This window comes from Eucyclogobius newberryi, unplaced genomic scaffold, assembly GCF_026437365.1.
Source record: "Eucyclogobius newberryi isolate DKJ021-1_F unplaced genomic scaffold, fEucNew1.0.hap1 SCAF_3, whole genome shotgun sequence".
NCBI lineage: Eukaryota > Metazoa > Chordata > Actinopteri > Gobiiformes > Gobiidae > Eucyclogobius > Eucyclogobius newberryi.
In genome coordinates this window covers 18377209-18403662 of record NW_027315945.1, presented here as the reverse complement: position 1 = coordinate 18403662, position 26454 = coordinate 18377209, and the positions used below count along the sequence as shown (strand labels likewise).

Here is a 26454-nt window from a genome sequence, read left to right as displayed (position 1 = left end):
AAGATATTTAGTCGAATTAAGATTGTTTTCCTGCCTCACAATTATGAAATGATAATTGCTGATTACGCCCACCGATATCTTTAACTCAAAAGGCCATAGATGATCTTACCATTTTTTTCCAAATGACCACATAAAGGTAGGTGTTAATTTGTGTTTTTGCACTTCAAGCTAAAATCATCCACTTATTCAGCTCATGTAACGCTGCTTATATTCTGTGGTGTTCTTTGGGACTTTGCTTTGAGATGTCACAACACAAATACCTCTGCGTTTGCCTTCCATCGTCAGTCTCTCACAGTGTTGTGCAATAGGCCTTTAATGAGAGAGGCTTCTTGTCTTTGCAAAGCCTTTGTTCTCATCATAAAACGGTTAACTCCACAGACAATGCCGAGCCGTGCTTCAGGCGACCGCCGCAGTCCCCACAGACCGGAGATTTAGTCTGTCACTGTCGCGGTCCTCTTTCTCACACAACTCTCAGGGCCTTGCATCCAGTTAAAACTTGGCAGCAGATTATGGCGGGTTGCTTTTTACTCTGTGTTGTGTGCACATCTTTGAACAGGCAAATACATCATACAATACATTTCAGGGATTACATGTTTGAATAATTTTGTCTACAGTATTTGTAACTATCCAAAACCATGACTATATAAAGTCAAAGTTCCAATAGACAGAGGGAGATAGATGTCATGTCAAACACATCCTGACAAGAACTATTTGGTGGAAAAGCAAATGCAGAAGAATAAGGAAGAAAATATTGCATCCCTTTGCAGAAATGGTGCAAGCATTGATAATTATATTTAGAGTTGATCATTAGAAAAGTGATTATTTCCATTAAGTCAATATCCGAGAGTTGGGCTGGGAAAAGTATCTGGTCGAAGTGAAATTAAGAGTTTCTTACACCAGTCGTCGTGTGGAACCAAAAGTGTTAAAGGATTTTATATGTCTTAAATATGTTTGTTACCATGCACAGGGACAATCTTACCAGAGAAAGTTTATGCAAACATCTCTACAGCTCTGCGTAGTGCTCCTATGAAAAGCCGTCCGCACATGTCACTCTGGGAGCCATCTCCTGTCACACACCAATCCAACTGACATCTTGAAGACATTGGTGCCGCCGCTCTCCCAGGCTCACAGACAGAGTGGATCTGCTGGACATGTGTCTGACTGCGTTTCTCTGCTCACTGCATCACATGCAGCTGTTTTAGAACAACACTGTTCATTTAGAGTGGCTACAGAAGTCACTTACCTTTTTATATAATGCACAGTCAAGCCACTCTTGTCTCTTATTGAAGAAACTAACAGTAATGGCTTCTTTTACTTACACAGAATTATTAACTGATTATGGCTGACGGACCATTCTAACTCAGATCTTTTACATCAACTGTAGTTAACCGTTCATTGAAGGTTATTCCTAGCTACAACAATAACTATAAATTGCTAATCCCTTCTGTGGTGGTAAACTGATTTACAATTTGATGAATGATAGGATGATTTATCTGTAATGTAAAAATAACAAGGGACCAAGTGTGCAAAATATTTGATTAAAACAAGTTCATTCATTTCCCATGTCGTAATGTTTTAATTTAGACAAATAAGTTTAGAAGTTTCTTAACCGAGCTTAAGTACTTTACAATTGCTTGAGGATTTGTGTGCATTACGTGGCCAAAAAACACTCAAACTGCTAACTTTGTAACCCAATGGTGAGAAAGTTATTGGTGGAATAATTGCAGTGATTTCAATACCTAAACACACTCCAAACTTGGACTCAAACGAAAAAACATTGTTAAAGTTGTATTTTGCTAATGTCCAAAACAGCTGATGCAATTCTTTCAGATACTTTTCGCACTGCAACTTGTGTCAAACCTTATGGGGAGTGAGTAAATATTGTGACTGAAGGGGCAGAGGAAGTTGAAAGTGGTAACTGTTATTTTTCTTTTTCTGTAGGATTTTAATGGCACTTTTAGGATCATTACACAAACAGCTTGTAGTGGTTGGACTCAGAGTAAACTCTTAAGTGTGTGAAAACTCCAAATTCACACCTATTTTGCCCTCGGCCTCAGAGTTGGCAGTTCTGACAGAAGCCCCATTTCTTTCAATTACCGTTTTGTGAGCTGTGTGATGTGATTTATGAGCTCTCTCTCTGCTACCCGCAGTCTTAATGTCAAAGCCCAATTTGACTAACTACACAAACAAAATACATTGTAAAGAGCAACAATTACCACTGATTATTTTGGTCCCATTTTAGAGTAAAAAAGCATTGTTTGTTATAAATGTATAGCAAGTTATCATGGATCAGTTAAGTTGCCAAAATCTTGACTTCAATCATTACTGCTGCTATTAAATAATGGCTGTGGTCCATGTTCCTTCATCAGTTCTAGCCAGTGGCATTAACATCATTCTTGTTTGACCTCCTTTGATGCTGCCAATTTGCCTGTATAGTCTTTGCATCTGTAGGTTAAATATGACGTAACATAGTACAATTATTAAAACCAATAACCATTTATTGCACCACTCATTTTTTTGCACTTTTCTGACCAACTGTAAATTATGTATATATTCAGACCAAGTCCATTTTATTTATTGGTAAATTACTAATGAATCTTTTCCCACATTAAGGCTTCCAACAATATAAAGCATGTCTCTGTAGCTTAAATAAAGTATTTCTCCATTGAAACCAAGCCCCAAATCGTCCCTGATCAGGGGCAGTGGGCATTACTAAAGAAGAAGTCTTAGTTGTGAGATGGTCGAGCGGTGGTTGAAGCCCTGAAGTTACAACCTGGCCTACATCTGAAGTGTTTGAAGTGCACAGTTGGTCTGAGGGCTGTGTTTGTTTGGCTCTGAGTCCTGTTTAGGGTTCACAAACACGCGATTACCGTGAAATGAATGCTGTGTCAGGGAGTTACTGGGAAAATGGTGCAGTGTGTGTCTGTTGCTCTCTGCCTGTCAACTGCTTCAAGTTGCATAAGCTGTTTGCAAACATTGTCTTTCCACAAACCTGACACGATCCTATGAAGGCTTGCTGACTATTGAGGTCCTGATATGTGCAGTATCTTACTATATTGACATTGGTTGATGAGCAGTACAAAGTACATATCATTTGTATGCAATGCATGTAAAGTCTTCTTTATTGCATAGCTTAAGTTTAGTTTTTGTCTGTTGTAAACGTGCTACATAGTAAATGTCACTGATTGCTTGTGTCGCTCATGTCCCCCAGGCCTGTGTCGGAGCCCCTGGCTCAGTGGGACAGTCCCATGCAGGTGAAGCTGTCCTGCTGGAAGCCTGGTCTGAACACTTTGCTTGTGGAGCTGCTGCCCTGGGCTCTACTGGCCAATCACTCCCAGTGGGACCTGTGGCTGTTTGAGGGGGAGACCATCGTGCTGCAGATACCAGCCGGGAAGGTCATAGTGCCTCCCAACTTTAAGGTATAATCTTCTCATACAGATACACTACAATGCATTGCGAGATAGTGTGAAATCTATCTCCGTGAACCTCCGTGAAGAGGTGAAGAACAATTGTCCTCACAAGGTCCTGGGCTCAATTGCAGAATTGTAAGAGCCTTCACATTTCATTACAGAAGATAAATGTCTAAGTCTTAAGTATTGGATCTTATCTTCAGTTTAAAGACACTGCTTGAATACAGGCATTAGATCAAATAGATTTGGAATATGATTTTTTAAAAGCTGCACAATCACATATTGTGATAACTAATAAAGTAAAACCTATTGATGCAATTGGAATTATTTGACTTTTCTTTCTTCTTGGGTAATGATCCTGAATGACCGTCTGGCTTATAGACAAAACATTAGTTCAGAATTATGAAACCTGACATGATCTTCCTCTGACAGTACATCAACACGCCAACTGAAACATCGGTTAACTTGTTGCTATTTTTACTGTCGTCATTTGCCAAACTGCCCATGTAATTCTTCAACATTGTTATATTATTGCTTACATTCTTTGCTAAACCAGTGACCATAAAAGTCACGCTCATTTATTCTCATTCTTCCTGTGCGCTAATTGCGTTTGCACTTAAAATATATATTTTGTTTCAATCAGGGCAAGGAAACCTTTTGATGTGATGCGAGCATTAATCTAAATCCACTTTGCCATTTTCATTGTCGTCTAATAAGCACAAAGTCTTAGCTCATTCTCCAGATCAGCAGTCTTGGTCTTCATCTGCAGCCAAACTCAGTCACTGAATATCGCAGGCATGTCTTCTTGTTCGCTTTTGAGATCAGAAGAAGAGGTCTCCAGATGTGTTTTTTTTCCCTCCTAGTTTTGGGAACATAGCACACATTTATTTTTTCTTTTACTAAAGTGAAAGAGGCAACGTATCAAAGAACAAGTGCAGATACGGTCCAGCACAAAGCATACCGCATAACAAGCAGTGTCGATTGTAAAGTAGAAACAAATAAAGCATTGTTTCCATAGTGCCTGTTATTTATCATGGCACATCAAGAGAGGACTCACATCTGATGGGTTTATGGGGCAGGACTGGCAAACCTCGCTGCACCGAACAGAAACGCCATGCAATTGTCAGTGAAGCATTTGCAGGGCACCTAAGCTATGTTCTTTTAACATGGCCAATACCTGACATTCGCCAGGACTATTTCAAATGTTATGTATCCACTGCGGTCAGGACAACTACAGATGAATGTTACAGCAATATTGGTCAGTTCAATCAGTCCCTACCTTTACCAAGAATGCTGAATCCATTTTAAAATCAGCATAAGCACTTCATTCACTAAAATGATCTACCACTGTCAAAAACACCTGTAATAGATAATGTTTGTGTGATTAAAAAGGTTTTAGGCCACTTGTTGTTTAATTTGGCTTGGATTAAATATCTAAACCAAATTAACCACAATTGGCCCAAATCCATTTAAGGTGGAAATATCCTTTTTATTTATCAAAATCTTATCTCTATACTTTTACTAACACACCAGACTAGGCTGCTCCCTCTTATGCCTTACATTGTTTTCCCTTGTATACTAATGACTTTGTGGTTCCTTTGTGTCCAGGAGGCCTTTCAGATTGGCATCTATTGGGCCCATACCAACACTGTGCACAAATCCACAGCTCTCAAACTGGTGCATGATGTAACTTCTCCCCGGTGGAAAGAGGGTCTGATCTCGGAGATGGTCACACTGGACGAGGAGGGCTTTGTGGAGGCAGACATCACACTCGGAGCTTTCCCTGGCAAGCAGAAGGTACAGGAACAACATTCAGAGCTATGACAAGGGCTTCTAAAGTTCTACAATTTATTGAGTTTAAAAGTCTTCATAGAGCGCTTCATTAACGCTTGGATATCGCACTCTCTGCATTTTATTATAAAACATTTATCCAAACCCGGATAAAGAGCAATGTCTTGGCTGCGCACTGGTGGTCCACTCACTCCTTGCTTTGCTGTCTGAAAAAGCTGTTCTCAAGCTGTGTGCAAGACCAAAAAGTCATGCATGTGAACACTAATGCTGTGCTAAAGGGTCTGTGAGAGCAGGCAATCAGTTAGATTTAAATACCTATATCCCTGGCTATTACTATATATGTTTTTTTATGTTATGGTCTTTGAGGATGGGCCATCATTTTGTAAAGCAAAGTGATCCCTGTAAAAAAAATGTAAATCCATATGTCATTTTTTTTAGCCTAATCTTTTTGTTTGGAGACATGTTTCTTGCACGTCAGCGCCATCTGTTGTTAATAATTGCAACAATGTTTTGATATTTGTTAATGCCAAAACTTCATGTAATCCCTTTAAAAGTGAAGTTTTGGGACAATAGCATTTACATTGTTTGTTTCCAACATGTGTAGCCAATTAAGGGACAAATTTATACACTTCTTTAAATCTTTCCCTGTAACGAGGCCGATCATTCATTTGTTTCATTTTGTCCCTTTTCTTCAAGCTCTGCCAGTTTTGTGTGTCTTCAGTCGTGAGACACGGCATCCAAATCCTTCAAATTGAGGACAGGACGGTTTTGGTCAACAACACTTCTCACACCATACAATACAGACCTCTGCTGACAAAGCACTCTCTGGGAAGCGATGACCAGGTAACTCTCAAAAACACTCTCCCTCTTCTCTAACTGTAGTAAATCATCTTCATTTCTGCCTCCCGCGAGAGCAAAATGCAATAAGTTTCAAAGGGAAGTTTTGCAAGCGATCATGTATGTCTTCTTTGACTAATGAATTGATGGCAGAGTTGTCAGGAACTGTTATTTTTCTAAATGTTACTCCATTTATTTAAAGATGTAAAACCACTGTTTGAGTTGGCACCATGCACAGTTCAAACATGCAAGTTTTCCTCCTTGACAAGGCCAGTATTTTATTCCCTTTGGCTTATCTGTTCGCACCAATTCTCCCAAACACCAAAGATTCCAATGTCTCTTGTTAAATACCGCTGTGCTACCTCGCTAACCATAAGTCCAGGGCTTTGTCTATGTTTCCATGTATTTATAAAGGCCTGCATTTTGTCTTTTGACTCCCAATGGAAGTCTAACTCGCTGCAAAGAATGTAGCAAGCCATTTTCCATAAGATCACGGTGCTCCCCCTTTCGCTCTAACCATGTGGCAATTGCACTTCATAGGGACATTAGACAAACACCCAGAATTGGATACAGGTTTTTCTTCTCGCTTTCATCTACTGCCTGTCCCCAAAGAGAGCAACAATACAGTGATTTCATTTCTCTCAGATCCCCTTAGAAATGGTTACTAGGGGCCTGCCAGTTGCCGCTAATTGACTGAAAAACCTTAAAAAGAAGCTCTAAATAACAGGCATTGGTCTTAACAATAACATAGACCACAAACAAGGGAAGGAATGCCTTTATATTTGCCCTATTCATCATGCTTAGTGGCTAATCCCTGCTCACTGGATGCTAAACCAGCGCAACAGGACTTCTCTGCTACCAATTTAGCACTAAGCTTAGTGGTAGAAAGAATGAGGACAATAATAATGTGGTTTTCCATGTATCTTTTGTAGAGAATCACTGGAATCTTTTTGTTCTGTCAACTCCTCTCTGTCACGTTGCTCTTGGACTCTCCCTTAAATGTCTGGCTTTTTGTTGTGCCATGTCTCCCTTTACCTTATTTAACCTATAAGGCTGCACAATACAGCTAACAAATTATCTTAATCCTAGACATACACATTTTGTCAGTTCCCATTGTCTTTCTTTAATTACAACAAGAAAACTTAGACAGCGCAACAAAAAACATGTCTTATGATACAATACAAAGGCATAAAAGACACAGCACTGCAGTGAAATATCAAACAAAAAACAAGCAAATAAATATTATATAAATATAATATATTTTCAGTCCAAACGTAAAAGGACGGACAGACAGAGCCACAACTCAACACAAGCACACATATGACCTCAAACAAAACATGTTTTGATCTCAAAAAGTGTTTAATTGTCACCATGTCTTCTCGTCCCAGGCCTGTCAGATTCCAGAGAGCAGCGTGCTCACCCTGCCTCCCTGTGAGCAACTGTCAGGGGGAAGGCCCTGCTCAGTGCCCTGCTGGGACCTTCTCCACACCGGTGCTCAGGGCAGTGTGGAGTTCCCTCTGCCGCTCAAACACATGCTCTTCAGTCTCCTCCCACAGCCTGCTTCCTCACAGTGGAGCCTGCCTGCCCCTGTGCGCCCAGACCTGCCCCGCCTCAGTGTGTCCGTGCCCAAGGAAGTGGACTCTTGGGGTGGCCCAAGCAGCAGGTGGGTGCAGTGGAACATGTGTGGTTATTCTGGCGGGAACAGTCGATTTAGAGCAGGTTGCCGAACTCTTAGCTGGCATGAGAAGTAAGGAGACGAGGCACTGTAAGCGGTCACAGCTTGTTAAAGTCTGCCGCTGAAGCACACAGAGAAATGCCCTCAGTCTTTCCACTGTCAGACTCAATACTGGTCCAGAGCGCTGGATCGAGCTTAGCTGCTCTCGACTTATCTTGTGTCTCCATTTATGCACACTTCTTCAGACTTTGGTACTTTTACAAACAGAGAGTGGGTGATGATCATTATCATGTGCAGTATTTGTAGCACAATCAATAAAATGTAAAACATAGATATGACATGGGAAAACTTGTTGAGTTGCTAACTAGAAAAACACACCAGAACTGTTTTGGCATGACTTTGTTATATGCCCTTTCCTTTGAGTTCAAACAACGTATTTTTTATTTATTAAATGTATTAAATGTTTTGGTATTTGTGACTTGCTCAAATAAATAGATATACTTTTTTAATAAGAAAAAAAAATACCCCTTTTTCCATTTTTTTATTTGAGCTGTGTACAAAAGCTGTACACAAATTAAATAACCCGGAGTCAGTTGTACCTCTGAGAGATTTGGTCAGTGTGGTGATTTTGTGTGTTGCGGGATCCTTATGTGGATTTATTGGGCTGGGATGTTTCTTGTCTCTGGTCTATATTTATGGCTTTGTTTACATTTTACATTTTGTGTTGCAGAGCTCTGGTGCTGACGTATCAGGAGCACCTTGGGGTGACATACATGATACTAAATGAAGACCCTTGTCCACGTATGATCATCCATAACAAATGCCCCATCCCACTGCTGCTAAAAGAGTTTTGTAAAGGTAAAAAAAACATGCCACGCTTGGACAGAATTATGAAGTCATTTCTAATGCTGATTTCAACTAAAATGTTATTATTATTTTTTATGTTTAGAGACTCCCCGGGCTGAGCTGTACTGCCTTCCTTTGCCGGCCAGTAGCTCCCAGCACCATGAGCTGTACCACCACTTCTCCAGTTTCCCTGAGTGCAGACAGAAAGATGCACTGCCCACTTTGCAGCTAAAGACTACCTCAGATCACTGCACACCAGAGTGGACCGAACCCATCGACATCAACTGCCCGGGCACTCAGGTAATGAAGAGACAGACGTGGGACAATATCAGAGTCAGAACAATTTACACACTCTTTCTTTGTTCTTAAGTCATTAAACAGTCTTTATAATTGTTTTTATTTGAAAACAAAGATTTTAACTTTTTCACGCGAAATATGCAAATGTTTGTTTTCTATGCAATTGTTGTCTTTTTAAAATAGTTTTGCTGTTATGGTGTACAAAGAAATAGATGTTTTAAAATTCTTTTTAAGCAATAATACAAAAAGAGTTATGCAAGTTGTGTCAAAGAGGTCAATGTTTTAGTTTCACATCAATGGTAAAACATATTTGTGAAACGTCTAATACAATGCTTTTGATAGATTTATATAGTGCCGCAGAGTGTAAATCTTGCTGAAATGAATATCAGCGATTAAGGTTTGGCATCCTGCGTGAACCGGAACAAATCCCTTCCTTATTTTCCCACAATCATTAAGAGTTGCATATAATTGTTTGTTAAACTTGATGTTCCATGCTTTTTACCTCCCTCTGTGGGCAGCCATGTTTCTCTGTTCCGCAGTGGTGTTGAATTATCTTCATGTTAGCGAGCGGCGTGGCTAATGTTTACTGTTTTGTCTATCCTGCTGCAGGTTAAAGCAAAGGCCAGGCTGTGTAGCTCTGGTTTCTGCGAGGTCTGTCTGTGACCTCAGTTGGTTAGGTGAAAGGTCAAAGGTCAGACTTGTTGTGACTGCAGTGAAGCGTGCAGCACAGATCAGCTCCCTTTCGCTCCACATAAGGAGTTTGTTTCTAAACCTGAGAGCGGCAGGTTATAGTCTGACACGAGGATATGTTCATGAGATTTAAAACTGAGAAAATATTACGTTTATGGTCAAAGAGGATTAAACTTAATTCCTTGGTTTCTGCTTCCTGTTTGTTTTTCACTGATCAAAATGAAAATGTTTTTTTTTTTTTTTTATTGTTACTTTGCCAATTTTTTATCTCTCTAAAACCCATGGATATAAAACATTAGGCCAACACTATTAATCGCAATCGAACATGTAAAAATATATTTATTTTTGTGTTCTCAAGTATTACTGCTCTTGAACATGTTTAAACTGCACTCTGATTTGAATACTAATTTTAAAACTTATAATCTTACAGCAATTACTGTAAATTCACAGTTAGATTTTTTTTTTTCATCTCAAACTATGTTGCAGCCTGAGGCACTTTTATACATTGCCTATGCTTTTTTTTACACCAGTGAACACAAGAGGACATGTTTAGTCTGTCACAAATAAGGATGTTATTTGGATGTTATTTTATTATCAATGCGTCAATTGCCAACCTGATTCTAGGTTGTGGAAACTTCATTTGCTTTGTTTGTCCTAGTGCCAAGACCTACTCAACTCTGAGTTTTGGCTGATCTGTGTATGTTGTCCTTAATTGCCCTCAGCTTTTTCTTCTGCTCCACAAAGCTCCCTCATTATTTCTGATCTCACCTTATGTGTTTTTGTTGCAGGTGGTGTTCCTGGCGGGTTTTGGCTGCCTCTACATCGATGTGTCTTATGAGAGAGGGACCCTGGTCTTGTCTTTGGCACCAGAGGGCAGCATGGACCCTGTAATCTACCCACACAGCAGGTACCACTCATACACTAGCTGCTCTTTTACTGCCTGTTATGCTTCTGACATATTTTGCCAATAAAACGCGTGGTATGCCTAACCTGCAGCTATCTGCGCATGTGTCTTTTTATGTGTCGTGCCCAAATTGCTTTATGATTATTTTTTACATGCAGCAGTTGTTACTAAACTCCAAACATTGAAGAAACACACATAATCTTCGCCACAGGAGGGCAATAAAAGCGCCGGTGCTGTCATAAATTAAATTAGTAATACAGTAGATCAGTCTTACAACTTTATTCCATGACATCAACATGCTACTTTGTCATTTGGCAGAATAGGGAATTAAAATAATCACATATTAGCTGAATGTAAACAAATTACATCACATAGTAATCTTTAGAGTCTATTAGAAATTACTTCAGCTAACGGCAAACAGGTGAATAAACTGCACCTAAGTAGACACAATCCACAATCTCCCTCTCAGCATGTAAAAATACTTGTTTGTTGACAGCATTACAAATTAGTTTAATAAGCTATAAAAATGTCTGGTAACCCTTGAGCATTAGTAAACATTTAAAAGTAAAAAATATAGAGTTCTTATTTTACATATTGAAAAACATTGCAAGGGTAAGGATTTAGAACTTTATAATAATACATTAACACAAAGCTTATTAACTAAACGCTTCATTGTGAATTTGAGGGAAACCTAATTTAAGAACTGTTCGAAAAAAATGATAACTTGACATAGTTGTGAAGCTAAGCTGCAGGGTTCCAACTCGCATTTTGTACAGGACATAAAATGTGGTTAATGTGAACACCTTGAGAATTTGTAAATATTTTTTTTATTTTTTGGACTCAATAGACCAAAGTTGTTGTCTTTTTTCTCAGGAGTTTGAAGCTGTCCTTCAGAGTGCTCCTGAGTGAAGCTAGTGTGGTCCTAAATGATGACATCACAAACCCGTCTGGTTCAGTGGAGCTGCTCCGACTGACTCTCACCAAACTGCTCCTGAGTTTGTCCCCTGCCCCGGTCCTGTTGCCAATGGGGGCACAAGATGACACTAATGCTGACACCACATCTGTCACCTCCCTAATAACTGATGGCTCGACGGTCCAAGTCTACTGCTCCAGTCTGCAAGTAGACAACCAGTTATACAACCGGGCCAGTTTCCACTTCCCTGTGCTGCTGTGTCAGGACCAGCGGGGGGCAGCGGAGAGTGTGGTCCTCTGGAGCGGCGACAATGACCCCTTCGACAGTCCAGAGGCACTGGAGGAGTTCAAACGCTCTTGTTTTTTGACTCTCCAAGTCAATCTGGCTGCAGACAGATGCACAATAGAGGAGGTACAGTGTTTGAGGGCAATGCAGCTGTAAAAACATTGAATACATAATAATAAATTGAATAGTATGTTGCAATTGTTACTCATTTAACTAAAGGTTACATAATTAAGTTCACAATTATATTATATTTACATTGACATACCTTGCTATCAAACCAAAGCTATTTTGCTTGGTTAGAGTTAGAATATATATACATATACATAAACATACAGTATATGTATACATTAGGGCTGGGTATCGCCAAGACCCTCGCGATACGATACATATCCCGATACACGGGCCACAATACGATACGTATCCTGATATTTGTATATTCCGATACAATTCCCTCATTACGATACGCATCCCGATACATTTTTTAAAAAAGGGTCTAAAAAAATAGTTTTTTTTTTTTTTTACTGTGATAAGAAAATTTAGTAAATGTCATGTTTATCCACAAAGCACTTATTTATAAATCCATTCTGCTCTAATAACGTCATATATCTCCAACCAACTGATCCAAATAGAAACACATATAACACATTCTCGTAAAGTATTGCATGTTTCTTGCCAAACAATTGGCCTGGTCTGAACATGCAGTACCATCTTCTGCACAGATCAGCTCCTGATCAGGTCCACAGCTCCTTCTCACCTCGGCTGAGAGGAGCGCAGCACAAACAGCATATTAAAAGTACTATTCCACCTCGTTTAAAGCCTACGGGCCACAAATCTTTAAAAGAAATATATATATATTTTATTTTTCGATACCGATTCAGTGACGATATATCGCCGTATCAATATTTTGAACACAACCTTAGTATACATACATATATGTATATATATATATATATATATATATATATATACACACACCTTTTGAGCACCTGTTCACCTCAAAAATAGCAGCCATGGAATTTTACATTTGAGAGTGAAGTGAGTCCAGATAATCTACAGAAGTCCTCTTTAATGTTTTTCCATTTGTTTAAACACACCAGTTTTCTTTGCTCCCCTGCTTTAAAGATCTTAAAAAGGCATTACCTAAACCTTGAATATAAAATGCTAATCGCACCACTCTGCATGTCCTCAGGTCATTTTCCATCTGCAGCCGGCCAGAGTCTACCTCGAAGACACCTTTGTTTACTACATCAAGACTTTGTTCCACACGTACATCCCGGCAGCAGCAGAGAGGAGTAACACGGAGAGGCTTGGACCTGCGCCCGGAGTCCCAGAACAGGTGCACATCGTGAGATCATGCTCTAATTTGGGTCCTGATGAGGTAGTTACGGCATCATTACTGCAGCTGCACATTCAGTTCAGGCCAGACATACCAGACGACCGCACAATGCCGCAGTGTGGGCAACCAATTGGTTACAGATTGCCTGGTACCTCGTGGTAAATAGAGAAATACTTTGAAAAAGTAGACAAAATAAGGTCTATGTTTTGATTTGACTCTTATTTGAATTAAGGCCAGTCAATATGTCCATACATGTATTTTTGCACAGTAATGACGATGTAGTTTTTCAAAAGAAAATGGGGCCTCATTTTCATGAAGAAATATTTTGCCACGGTAAAGTTCATGAATTTCTTAGCTCGTTAGGCTGTGCAGAACTGGAATAGAAAAGGTATATCATTGTTATAAGACAGTAAACGCTTTTCTATAATATTTGAATGTGAACAAAACTAAGCAGTGAAGGTAAATCATATCTAAGAAAAGTGGTCTTTTATGTACTTTGATTATGATGATGTCAGTTTTCTACTAGCTAGTAATATGGTATACATACAAGTACGTAAATCATTCAGTAAGTATTCATGTTTTCCACAGGTTCTTCAGTCAGTGCAGGCGCTGGTTCACCCAGTGCGGTTACAGAGACTGGCCATTGAGCCGGTGAACCTCCTGGTCAGTATTCACGCCTCGCTCAAGCTCTACATTGCATCAGACCACACGCCTCTGTCCTTCTCTCTGTTTGAGAGGGGCCCGCTCTTCACCACAGCCCGACAGCTGGTGCACGCTCTGGCCATGCACTACGCCGCGGGGGCACTCTTCAGAGCAGGTGGGTCCAGGGAAAGTCTTGTATACAGAAAACTGTAAAAAAAAAAAACTGTCTTTCCTGTTTTGACAACAGAATTTCAGCTCAATCTGTGGTGCTCTTGTCCCACACTCTTAGTATCTCATTTGTTTTTTTTTATCATGGATTCAAAATATTATGTCTTGTCTTCATAGAAAAAATGTCTACAGCTTACATTTGGGCTCATAACTGTCACAATAGATGTACTGATCTAATAATATATGCCTGTATTTTTTTACAAGCTAAATACAGAATCTCTAAAGTGAAATTTTCCCCATTTCCTTATGTAACTGATGCTAATCTTTTTGGTGAGTCTATTTAAACTTTTTGACCCTATACTGACTGAAAGTGCTTTAAAACGGTTCATCTCCAGGACGGCGCACTCACAGGAGGCCTCGAGGAGATTGAGATTTCAGCATTGTTTGTTTTTATCACCAGCCTTAACCAGTGACTCACTCTTTACACATTCTGTATCCCGCTCCCCTCCGCACTCTTGTCCTGTCTCCTGAAGCCCCCACACATGTTCTGATTTAGCACAGTCATCCCCACATCAAAAATCACCGTTCTGGCCGGACACGTCTCCTGCTGCCTCTCGTTAGAGCAGCAAAACCTGCTCGTATTTCAACACGTCACTCTCCTCTCCTGAGCCATCACAGAGTCGGGGGCTGCTGGACGCTATGCATGCTGGGAATGATTAGCTTTGGGATTTTTAGGATTACATTTAAAGGTATGAAGTACAGTTGGAAAATACATGTGATGACCCGTCGTGTGGCTGAGTGGATAGCACATATACCAGCGTCCGTATAGAGCCGGTCGCAGCATCGAGAGTTCAATTCCAGCTACAACTTTTTGCCGAACGTCCTTCCCTCTCTCATCCTCATGTCACGCTACACTGTCCTGTCAAAAAAAAAAGAAATACCTTTAAAATGAGGTCTTGAGCTTCTTAGGCTAAGGTTAATAAGTAAGTAAAACAATTGATTAAAAAGTGGACTAAACCGTTGTTTGACTGGGACCTATAGGCAGCTGTTGACTTCAAACTTAACCTCCATTTTTATCAGATCCAGTGGAACAAAACGGTCCCATATCTAAATGTGAAGTTTGCGACTTTATGAACCACATAAAATCCTAACATTTGAATTTAGCTTATTGAGAAGGCTTATAATCATAACGGTTTTGATAAATGTTTTATACCAAATCTAAATCATAGACTGTGAAATCATATTATTTTTCCTTTTACCAAATACTTGCTCTTTGGTGTAGGAGCGTACATTCGCAAAGGATTCACAGAGTCATATCTGCAGTGTACATGAACAAAGCTTTTAAAAGCATGAGTCAGCCCTGTAAACAGCGGCTCCTGTCATGGCCTAATGCTTTACCAAAACCACAACTGGAAGACCATGCAAAGCCAGATCAACCGCTTAGGCCCCACCGGACCCCCTTTTCCTACCATCAGGAGCCCATCACTCAAGGGCAAATTGACGCAGATTGGAGCAGAATCAAACCTTGGCGTCTTGAAAAATGGCCATTTGATTTTTGTGATGCAATTGTCAGAACATAAATACCAATGAGCCATAGTATCTCTAAAGGGGGGACTCTAGCATGGGCGAGCGAGAGGGGAGGTGAGAGACTCATTTCCACACAGTTGATTTCATAAGCAAAAGTGAGTTAACCCAAGCCCTTTTTCAGATGTGTTGTGTCATTAGAAAAACGAATAAATAGAATTAGCTGAAGATTATTGATGATTTAAATAGCTATGCGTGTTGTTCTGTGAATGTTTTTATTGCGGTTGCCTCCCAACATTAACTGCAGTTGGCAGAGTAAAGGCATTGGGTGTGATTGGACCCACGGGGCTCGTACTAAATGTGGAATGTTTCTGAGAGGAGCAGGTGTGTTGGACTGGCTTTTATGTCAAGAGAATAAAACATGTTGGAGTAGTTAAGGTGTACAAAACTAAACTAAGTCAAAACCTGGTCAATATTCAACACGATGACTGAACCAGGACACTTTGAGTTAACCAGGACTAAACCAGTAAAAGTATATGCTTATTATCTACGAACTTTCTAAATCTAAATCAGGCACAAATGTTTCCCAGTTTGAGCCTATATTTGTCCTTAATGGGGCGATCTCTGTGTTGCAGGTTGGGTGGTGGGGTCCCTGGACATCCTGGGCAGTCCTGCCAGTCTGGTCCGGAGCATTGGTAATGGTGTGTCAGACTTCTTCAGGCTGCCGTACGAGGGCCTGACGCGTGGCCCCGGAGCCTTTGTCAGTGGAGTGTCCCGGGGCACCACCTCCTTTGTCAAACACATCTCCAAAGGTTTGCATTCTACTTGTGTTTGTGAACAAAGAGATGGGGATTGACTCTCAGATATACCATTGTTTTGTTTATTACTATCATATAAGTGGATGAAAGGCTTTACTGATCACCTTTATGTTTTATATAAAAATGCTGAATTACAATAACTTTACAACCAATCATGGAGGCTCCACATGTCTGGATTTAGAGAAGGCTTTAGAAGATGTTTTTCATAAGAACCTATTAGTGAAAGTTTGATACGCAAAGCTAGAAGCGAATCGCAGTATGTAATTTGATGTGACAACCCCAGAAGTGAAAAGCCCTAAGGAACAATGTCATTGTTCACTGTGAAACCTGTAAATCCACCATCAAAATTGATTAGCGTTTATTTGCTCAACAGTCCACTCTCAGTATTTGGCAGTAGTGATTTGAACAGAATCCTATGCTTCGTTCCTGGTAAATCTGTAACTTGAAGCACTGGTTTGAGCTTGAATTTAAGCGTGTCACTTGATATGTCTAGGCACGCTGACCTCCATCACCAACCTGGCAACCAGCCTGGCCCGCAACATGGATCGCCTGTCCCTGGATGAAGAGCACTACACACGGCAGGAGGAGTGGAGGAGGCAGCTGCCCGAGAACCTGGGAGACGGGCTCAGACAGGGACTGTCACGTTTGGGGATCAGCCTGTTAGGTCTGTGCCCGAGATGAATACAGACAGATTTGCTCATATTTGGGTGGAAAAATCAGTAGCCACCCAAGCCTTTTCTGTGGATAAATACAATGTTTTGATAATATGCTTCTATATAGTAGTAGTAGTCATAATTTTGCAGCAATTCAGGCTTTGTAATCAGCCTTGAATAATCAGGCTACTAAACATAGTTTGCCAGGTCCAATACATCAAATCCTTCGAGTAAGCGAGCAAATGAAGCTCTGTAGTCTTCCAAATAGTAAAGCAACATATACATCGTAAGTATATTGAAGCTCTTTACTAGTGAACACAAGGTCATGTGATCTGCATAAACAGGCAACACTCAGACAGTCGCCCACTGCGCTCAGAGAGAGAGCGGTGGCGACGGCTCAGCAGGGACTCTATAAACACTCAGGCCGTAAAACTGCAGTCACAGAGACACTGACAGTGACACTACGCAGCTGCTCACGCTCAGTTACAGCAGATACAGGCCCGAGAGGCTCCGTCTGACGCACAATAGTCAGATGGTCCTGTGTTAAATATTCAACATTGTGGCCTGAACAGCTATTCTCAGTATTCATCTATTGTTTTGAAATGCATCTGTTTCCCTACATTGTGTTTCAAGTAGGATTTCATTTTGTGGCGGGTTGTTTCGACCTTTATAATATTGCAAGTACCTTTTTTTTTGAGCCTGTTGATTAATGCACTGTAAAATAATTGAATAATGTGTACGTATGTCCATGGTTTGTGCAGGAGCCATAGCCGGCATCGTGGACCAGCCCATGCAGAACTTCCAGAGGAACTGGGAGCTGCAGAGTTCGACTGGAAGCACAGCCAAAGGGGTCATCTCCGGAGTGGGGAAAGGCATTGTGGGCGTTCTCACCAAACCCATCGGAGGAGCGGCCGAGCTAGTGTCCCAGACTGGATACGGTTAGTCCGGGACACCTCATTCTACCACTATTTTCACTTCATCGCTGCAGTGACCAAACAAATGAAAGAATGTTTAAAAGCATGTTTAACAAGTTCATAAATTATCCCGTTGAGATATCAGCTTAGATTAATTTACAGAAAAATTACAGATTAATTTTACGGGATGAAGTCAGTCCAAATGACGTTTGTTTTATAATGCAAGCGCCTACTACAATGATTTTTGGTCATGCACAATTTAAAATCTATGAAGGTCTAAGATTTATGAAACTACAAGACCTCATTAAGTTCTATACAACTGAGCCTGAGGCCACAACATTAGAATCAACACAATACGTAGGAGCTGCAGTGAGTGGACTCATAAATCTGTCAGTGCACGGGCAATCTCCACAGTATCACCTTTCATTTCTTTGTTTTTAATGCTGTGAACTGCAGAGCTGCCAGAAGCCCCCAGACTTACTTTTACATGAACAATAATAACAAAACTGCCGTACAGTTAGTTTTATTGTAATGTGGGAGGCTGGGAAACTATCAGAGCTGCACTAACATTTGTTCTGAGCTGGTTTGTTATGGTTATGGATGTTTTTTGTTTGTTGTCTTATACATTTAGTTTTTTTATGAATATATTTTACAACTTAACACTTAAATTGCCTCCAGAAATTGCCTTAAAGGTGGTATGGACGATTTTTTCAACAATTTTTTTATCATATTTCCTCGTGGCGTGGATAAATCATTTGTCCTGCCACGTATCAATCATAAAACGCACCTATCGCTCACCTGCAGCCACGTGCGGTTCGTCCCCACGTTTCCGCGTGCCCAAGCGCATTGATCTATCATAATCCTCAGTGTACGGGGCAAAATGAAGACGAGAAAGACAGTTCGAGCTGACGCAGAAGTGGACAGAAATCTACGAGAGAAAAGAGATGCGATGCGATCCGTCGTGCTAATAAACAAACGCACGTGTGTGTTGTATCGGTCCGCACGGGGGAGTGCGCATGCGCACTTCCGCCTGCGTTCTCAAATCGCCGAAAAATCGTCCATACCGCCTTTAAATTTACCTCCCTTTTTTCATGAATTTCTGACCCAAATTATCAATAACTGGCAGCTTGTTTACAAAATGACTAAACAAAATACAATATTTTTCAAGCCAATCTACTGTGTAATGAGACAAAGCACTGTACCAAGTTACTGTACAATCTATTATATATATTTTGCTGAGAGAGCGGCACAGTGGAGGAGTGCTCTGGCCTCACAGCAAGAAGGTCCTGGGTTTGATTTCCGGGCGGCGTGGGGCCTTTCAGTGTGGAGTTTTCATGTTCTTCTTGTGCCTGTGTAGGTTTCCTCTACCACTAAAAACATGTACAATAGGCTCCTCCTCTGGGGCCAGGACTTCCCTGAAAAAGAGATACTAAATAAAGGTCAAACATAGTAATGTATTCCCTTCTGTTTTTGTACAAATATAGGTTTTACTGATTGACTGCCCTTGTTGTACTCTTGTATTTAAAGTACATTATTTACACATCACGCCTCTCTCAAAACACTGGAGCACCTCAGCACTTACGTCATGTTTTAAGTTTGTATGTTCTTTATGGCCATGACTTCACCGCCTCACTGCTGCTGCTTTTTGGAGGAAACAAGTCAAAATGAGCACATGGTTTATGAACACAAGTCACTGGTTAAATCAGGTTTTCCTAAATGAACTTTTCCTCATCATTATATTTTCACAGGGATCCTTCATGGAGCAGGACTGTGGCTGCTCCCCAAGCAGCTGTACCTTCCCCTGGAGGAGAAGTCAGCCCAGGCCCCCAACAGCCACCTCAAATATGTCTGGTAAGAACTCAGAAGTCACTGTAAGATATTCGATCATCTGAAGTCTGGAAAACTGTTTCTGTCATAACACCAAGTATTATTGCACACTAAGAGAGTTTATTTTAGAGTGATTTCAAGTAATAATTACACCTGACTCGAAATAAAAACATTTTTGATCTTCCCCCTGGCACCACTATTCAATTTCCCACCAGAAAGACCCTCACAAAGAAGATCCCTATGGCATTAAACTATACACAATACAGTACAAATACTTAGATTACCCCTTGTTTTACTCTCTATCTCTTTTACCAAATAAATGCCCGACTTGCTCTGAGCACCATGGCCCTCGAGCTTGAAGTAGAATCCTGTAGAAGTGATGCATGTGTTTCCCCCTCTGCTTTACTTGGGCCTTCTCCAGGATCTGCTGGTCTTTCTCATGCGTCCTCCACTCATCATTTCTGCTGTCTTGTTTAAGAGAGCCTTGGAGGGATCATTATTCGCCATGAAAAAAAAACAGAACAATCTGGAGTGTAGCTTGACCCTGGTCCACAGATGGTAGCCAGGCTGCCCTCTCTGCTTCTTAAAAAGCCATGTTAAAAGGTTTTTATAAGCGCCGTGCCAAAGCCGCCAGCGAGAGCTTGTTCTTGTTGTTTAAATATGAGTTTGTCCAGAGATGGAGGATGAGGAAAAACACCTTTCCTTTTCTACGAGCTGGAAACGTTTTTGAAAAGGTTGTGGCAAACAGAGGTTACATTCTGCATACTTCGACAAATACTGTCGTAATTTACTGTATTACGGAATAGCAGCTGACAAATGGGTCAAACGCAGAAGGAAGAAGGCCTTTTGGTCCACTTTATGCCCACAGATGTAGAGCCTTGACTCATGAGGAGGTACGATACATGTTAGGCAATGGAACAGTCATTACAAACATGTAAACTGATGCATACGCTTAACACTACTAATACTAATAGAGTCGGCTTTTTGTTCAGTTTAGTAGACACAAGACTCATTTAGTTTTAGTTTAGTTGTTGTTTTCTTTTAAAAACCCATCACGCCTGATCTGTTTTCATTTGAGTTGCTTATAAAAAACTATATTGAACAGCAGTGAACAAGTCTTGTACCAATAATAATAATAATGTAACAATATGTATATAAAGGTTACAGTCAGTTTAACGTAGATCCTTCCCCTGTGAGCCATGTCAAAAGAACGAGTAAACATTGATGAAAATAGTCTAAGTATATGTTATTTTTGTCCATCTTCTTTACCTTGGAAACTACCGTGTACTATTGACAACCTCATAAAACATAAGTCGAAAATGCAGCCCGACTCTTTCCAAGGATCTGGATGCACGCTCTCCCAGGGACGCTTTTTATAAATGTATCCACATTTACACACAGTGTCTCCAAGAGGTTATCAATTAATTTTCCACCATCGTATTTGGTTTCCACAACTATAAAACATTTACCGCTAATAGTAGTCTGTCAAAACGTGTGATAAATATGCACAAATTTCTTTGTCCATTTTTCTTTCGGACATTCCCTCTTTAGCTGTCATCGCGGCAGAGGTTAGTGTGTGCTAATGTAAGAAAAGGAAAAAAGGGATAGAAATGTATGTATGCTGAGATAATGCTCCCCAGTGGCTTTATTCGCGGTGCGTTCAAGTCAAACTGGTTTCCATCAAGCATCCATCAATTATTTTTACTACTACAGGTAGCGCCGCCGCTGGAAAGGTTAACACTGAGCAGAGGCGCGGCGTCCCAAACGCCTCTCACACTCGCACATGTGCACTTCACACACCTGCCGCCAGTGTAAACAAACTGTCTCCGCCTCCCCATTCAACATAATAGGAACCACTCCAAGCATATACATGTCTAAATTACAGGATGTAACACGTGCGGCCGCCTCTGTGTCCGTCATTGAGGAAGAATATCCGTATAGTTTAGAACAGTTTGATTGTGCAATCAAAGACTGAAGAGGACATATTCTGTCAAATCGACTTTAATGAGCTTTAAGTCGCCTGTGCACTTAAGAGTTGTATCTTGATTGATTCATGCGTGTTTGAGTATTGTCCTGCAACTATCCCCGCCCACATCTCTCAATTTCAATGTGATTATTTGACAAATGAAGTCTCAGTGATACATGTTGGTTCTAAAATGTCACGTATGCACTTTTGAAAAAATATAAACATGTAAAGGAAAATCTGCTCTTTACACTGAATGGTCTCTATGAAGTTCTGCAGTTCTGAACAGGAAGTCGATCAATATTACAATTTACAATGAAGAAAATGTAAAGCGATGATCCACTTGTAGTAGTATAGTATGTTCTCTTTAAAGCCCATTATTCTGATGCATTCATGTGGTTTAACGTTCTATTTACAGGGGATATTTTGAGGACCATTAAAAATATATAATATTTGGTTTTGATATGTTGATAGCCTCTTTATAACGGGGCTAGGTTTTCATCACTCTGAAACACATGGTGACAGTCGTGACCTGGCTAATCACAGCCAACTACCTTTGTCACTCAACCAATCTCTGCTCTGTGCGATGGCACTTTATTTCCTGTTTAAGCATTAATAAGCTACAATTGTCCTTCATCCCGTCTCCACCGCAGCCTGAGCCAACATCTCCTACTCTTCATCACCACCAATGTTTAGAGCCTGATTTCACATGACAGATCCAAAGCTTCCTTAATTGCATCGTTGACATTTTTATTTGCCTGCTGTTCAGTCAGTGTGATTGTAGCAGGCCTGGAAAAGATAATATAAGAGAACTCTGTATTGGTCCCAGAAGAGGAAAATTCCTGTGTTGCAATTCACAGTTCAAGGACAAGAGAATAGACACATGCAGTCAAAAAATCAAGACAAATACATGTTAAAAAATATTATTTTGCTATTTTTCAATTGAATGGTTAGTTCAACACAAAATGCCCACAAATATAACATGTTTTAATACATTTGACCCAGATGTAGCTAAAATGACGGTTGGGGACATCTTTAGTACTAAATCTTTGTTTCCTTATTCCTTTTTGAAGAAATTCTTTGTCTGAGACGTAAAGCCTCTTCTCTCAGCACATGTTTTAGTAAAGTCCAGATAACGATGACTTTATTACTAAATTAGCTGATGATCTCAAACTGTAGCTTTAGTCATGTGTTCTTGGTCTGCAATATCAAAAGTAATCCAGGCAGGAAACTTTTTTGTCTTTCTTAACATTAACTTTACAGATTGCAGCACAACCCAAACATTGTCTGTGGAACATAATAGAAACCACTCCAAGCATATACATATCCAAATGACAGGATGTAGGTCAACACATGTAGCCACTTGTGCACAAGAGTGTAGCTGTGTGGTCCAAACCCAAGGAGAACGTGTCCCGTTTAAAGTTACCACGTTTGAAATGACACTGTGCGCATGTAAATGAAGCAGGTAATTCATGCACAGGCTCCAGCTCTTTTAAATATAGATTTACTTACTGAGAGAAGTAAAAACATTACAGCAGAGGAAGTGAGGCGGCCATTCATGAGCCAAGAACAAAAACAGTCTTAAGTGGTTGTCGGCTGTCACTCAGAGCACACAAGAGACTTTTCAGACTTAAACCACAAGGAAAACTTTCTTCAACACTTTGTGGATAGGAGAAAATGTTATAGATTCCCAAAGTGGCTGCTTTACGTAGTTTGAAATCGAAAACAAAAGTATAAAAAGACTTTGGACCAGGCTCCCCATTGTCAAGACATTTTAATCTAGGAATCAATTAATTATTCTTTATCGATCTGTTGTAGTTTAGATTTTAAATATAAAATATTCAATATTATACACATACTTTTTACACATCTTGCTACTAGACAAAAATACATGCAAAATCTACAAACATTACCTCCTTCTGAGACAATAAATTAAAGTTTTATTCTGTAGTGTTTGACTGTAAAATGAAAACATTTGAAATTTTTACATAATAAATATACAATGTCATGTATGCCATAAAGCCCATTGACTTGGTTGATGTCTGTGTTCAGGAAAATGCTGCAGTCCCTGGGCCGCCCGGAGGTGCACATGGCCCTGGAGGTGACCATCGTGAGCGGCTCGGGGCAGGAGCACACGGGCTGTCTGCTCCTCACCTCCGACGTCCTGTTTGTGGTCAGTCTGAGCGAGGACACACAGCAACAGGCCTTTCCCATCACCGAGGTAACCGCTGACTCTCCCGAAACGAGACGACACAAGGCGCGGCTAACGCTAACCTCTGCCCCCCCCCCCCCCTGTGTGCGCCCTATAGGTGGAGTGTGAGCAGGTCCCAGGGCGAAAGGGTGAACTGACTCTCACCTTACAGCTGCAGACAGTGACCAATGACCCCGAGGTATGACCCTGACACGCGACACCGAACAGATATGAGCCGGACACGTTTGGTTTGGAGTTACCTTTTCCCATAACACAAGCAAGATGCTCTCAAATGACAAGCCTTTTATTTCATTTGCTATGATTTTATTATTATTTTGGATCGACTTTGTCATTTTTTAGGTGTTTTTTTTTATACGTTGCGAAAAGCCAAGGTGAAAATGAATTGACCTCAAATTAAAGGTGTAAATCGAATACTTACTGTGGTGCTTAATGATGGAGCATTTGACAAAATCATAAGTCATTCGTTATCTTGGAACAGTTATATAGTGTCCCTTTTACTTGCTTCCAGATGTAGATTGTAGTTACATTTACTTTTACTTAAGTAACTTGAATTATTCTAGTGACAAAAACTTCAGGTTGACAATATTAAACATTTTTGCAGCACTCCTTCAGATGTGGTGTTCTATCATTTGAAAATAACAATGTGTGTATTATGTAATGTTTTGTCCCTCCAAATGATCACTACCTTGTACTCTTGCTTACTCTCTACCACCTCTGCTTGGATATAAATATAGATTTTCCATGCTCCTGTGTGCAGGGCGACGGTGTGCGTGAGCGCCTGTCGGAGCAGCAGTACAAGCGTCTGGTGGACTTTGTGAGCCGCTCGTCTCAGTTCATCGCCCCCTCGACCGCCTCGCTCCAGCTGCAGCCGGCTGTCACTCTGGCCGAGCCCCCGCCCTCCGTCGCCAAGTCCTACAGATACTTGGTGGACCAAGCCTTTGCCAAAGTGTTCGTCAGTAAGTTCCACACGGTGAAGAATAAAGCCTTAAGAATTGGATTTCACTAAGTTGAAGTCAGAGGATTTTCTTGTTTAAAGCCACTTTTTACCTTGATGTGCCCTGCAGAGTCTAACATTTAAGAACAACTCTTCATTTGTTTTGCTTCTTGGGTATTTACTCTTCAGAGGAAAATCAGTCCAAACGACCCAAAGCTCATTAGACTCCTGTGTGATCCTTAAGTGCTTTAGTTTTACCCTCTACATTTACTAAGGCTTTCTGTTTCTTTAAATGCATTGAATTACAAATACAATGTTAAATGTAAAAACTGTTTATTGGCTGAACAATTGTTTATTACATGTTTTTACTGCACTCGAGGGGGTTTCCCCATGTTGCCATTCTTTTCTTTTAACATGAGATCTCATTCTCAAAACAGAGGCCTTAAATTTATATTGTGTATCATAAAGATATCGTCTCCAAATGATCCATGTTGTTGAAACTGATCCTGTATGACTTTTTGTAAAATGTATTTCTTTCCACGGTGAATCAATGCGTTTGAAGGATGAACACTATGAAAACTGTTTTTGTTGATGTGGTTATACATGCTCAATGTAAACTGGGTGAACATTAGTAATTGCCATTTGAACTTGAAATACTATGGTATTTATGCCCAAATTGCAGTTAAAAAAGGGAAATTCTAAAATACTTTTATGACCAGGACTTGAGCTAGTTCCATTAAAGCCATTAATAATGAAGACCACACACAATTGGAAATGAGAAATATTGATACAGGAATCAACAAGAACAGTGAATGACTAATGACTTCTGTCTTTTTCTAACTACAATGGACCAAGTGCATTTTTAGTGTTAAATGGAGCTTTTGGATCGGAGTGAAACTGCTGCCTGGTTTCTTTCCTCACTGCAGCTGTCCTTGTTTACTCTGTCCTCCTCCCAATCCGTCTGATGCCAATGTAAAGTGCAATATTATCAACATGTTGATGGACGCTCCATGTACCAGCTGTCAACCAAAATGTTTTTAGAGATGATGTAAGTCTAGTTTCTTAACACTGAAAGTCGTTACAGTTGTTGCCAACTGATGATGCAAATGTGCTGTTAATAACTTTTATTGTGTGAACTCTGTATGAAGATTAATGCCTTTGTAAATGGATAATATATTAGAGAATTGTTTTAATAAAAGATACTATTAAACTGATTTATGTTTGGCAATTCACTCAATAGAGTTGCAGAGAGAAGTACATGAAGGAAATGTTCACAGAAGCAGCTTAAACATTTGGAATGAAGACATGGAAATACAAAATATGGCAATAACTAAACCTGGATAAAGGTGGAAACCATTGAATAAAGTGTTAATCACAAAAACAATGGAATATTCCAACATGTGAATCCGAATGGGCTAAAACATGCCTCAAATCTCACACAAGGTAAACTATCTACTAGTAATATTTACTAGTGTTGTACACAACAGGTTTCTGTTCTTTATTTGTATCAAAACAAATGTTTCCCTTTTAAAAATAGTTTTTGGACTCCAAAATGATAAATGTAAGCATATCATAACTTTGATAATATCACAACACAACAGCCACTTCTGATCCCAGGACAAGGTGCGCTTACTTTTAGTCACATACAACTTCCATATTTAAAACTTAAACAGATTATAACATCATTACTGGGTCTGTTAAAGCAGCATAACAAGCGCCTGGTTGTGACCGAAGAAGCCACTATGATTTATGCCGTGTATTTGGGCTCAAATGTCATACCATAAACACCTTGACCCTGTGTTACTTAGTACTAAT

At 40.2% G+C, this 26454-nt stretch overlaps 1 protein-coding gene across 4 annotated transcripts in view; it reads left to right on the top strand.

Annotated features, from left to right (window-relative positions):
* The window catches only part of LOC140374668 (intermembrane lipid transfer protein VPS13B-like), a 285793-nt gene extending 259940 nt beyond the window's left edge, over positions 1 to 25853 (top strand). For all 4 annotated transcript variants that reach the window (XM_072461641.1, XM_072461642.1, XM_072461644.1 and 1 more), the window contains exons 52-68: positions 3212 to 3419; positions 5019 to 5207; positions 5898 to 6044; positions 7427 to 7701; positions 8444 to 8571; positions 8663 to 8859; positions 10335 to 10453; positions 11324 to 11774; positions 12838 to 12984; positions 13573 to 13801; positions 15954 to 16130; positions 16630 to 16800; positions 17551 to 17727; positions 19452 to 19554; positions 23546 to 23714; positions 23803 to 23883; positions 24463 to 25853. In XM_072461641.1, coding sequence (XP_072317742.1) covers positions 3212 to 3419; positions 5019 to 5207; positions 5898 to 6044; positions 7427 to 7701; positions 8444 to 8571; positions 8663 to 8859; positions 10335 to 10453; positions 11324 to 11774; positions 12838 to 12984; positions 13573 to 13801; positions 15954 to 16130; positions 16630 to 16800; positions 17551 to 17727; positions 19452 to 19554; positions 23546 to 23714; positions 23803 to 23883; positions 24463 to 24711 — 3217 coding nt within the window. In that variant the 3' untranslated portion in view covers positions 24712 to 25853. The remainder of the gene's footprint in view (positions 1 to 3211; positions 3420 to 5018; positions 5208 to 5897; positions 6045 to 7426; positions 7702 to 8443; positions 8572 to 8662; positions 8860 to 10334; positions 10454 to 11323; positions 11775 to 12837; positions 12985 to 13572; positions 13802 to 15953; positions 16131 to 16629; positions 16801 to 17550; positions 17728 to 19451; positions 19555 to 23545; positions 23715 to 23802; positions 23884 to 24462) is intronic.
* Positions 25854 to 26454: the final 601 nt, after the last annotated feature.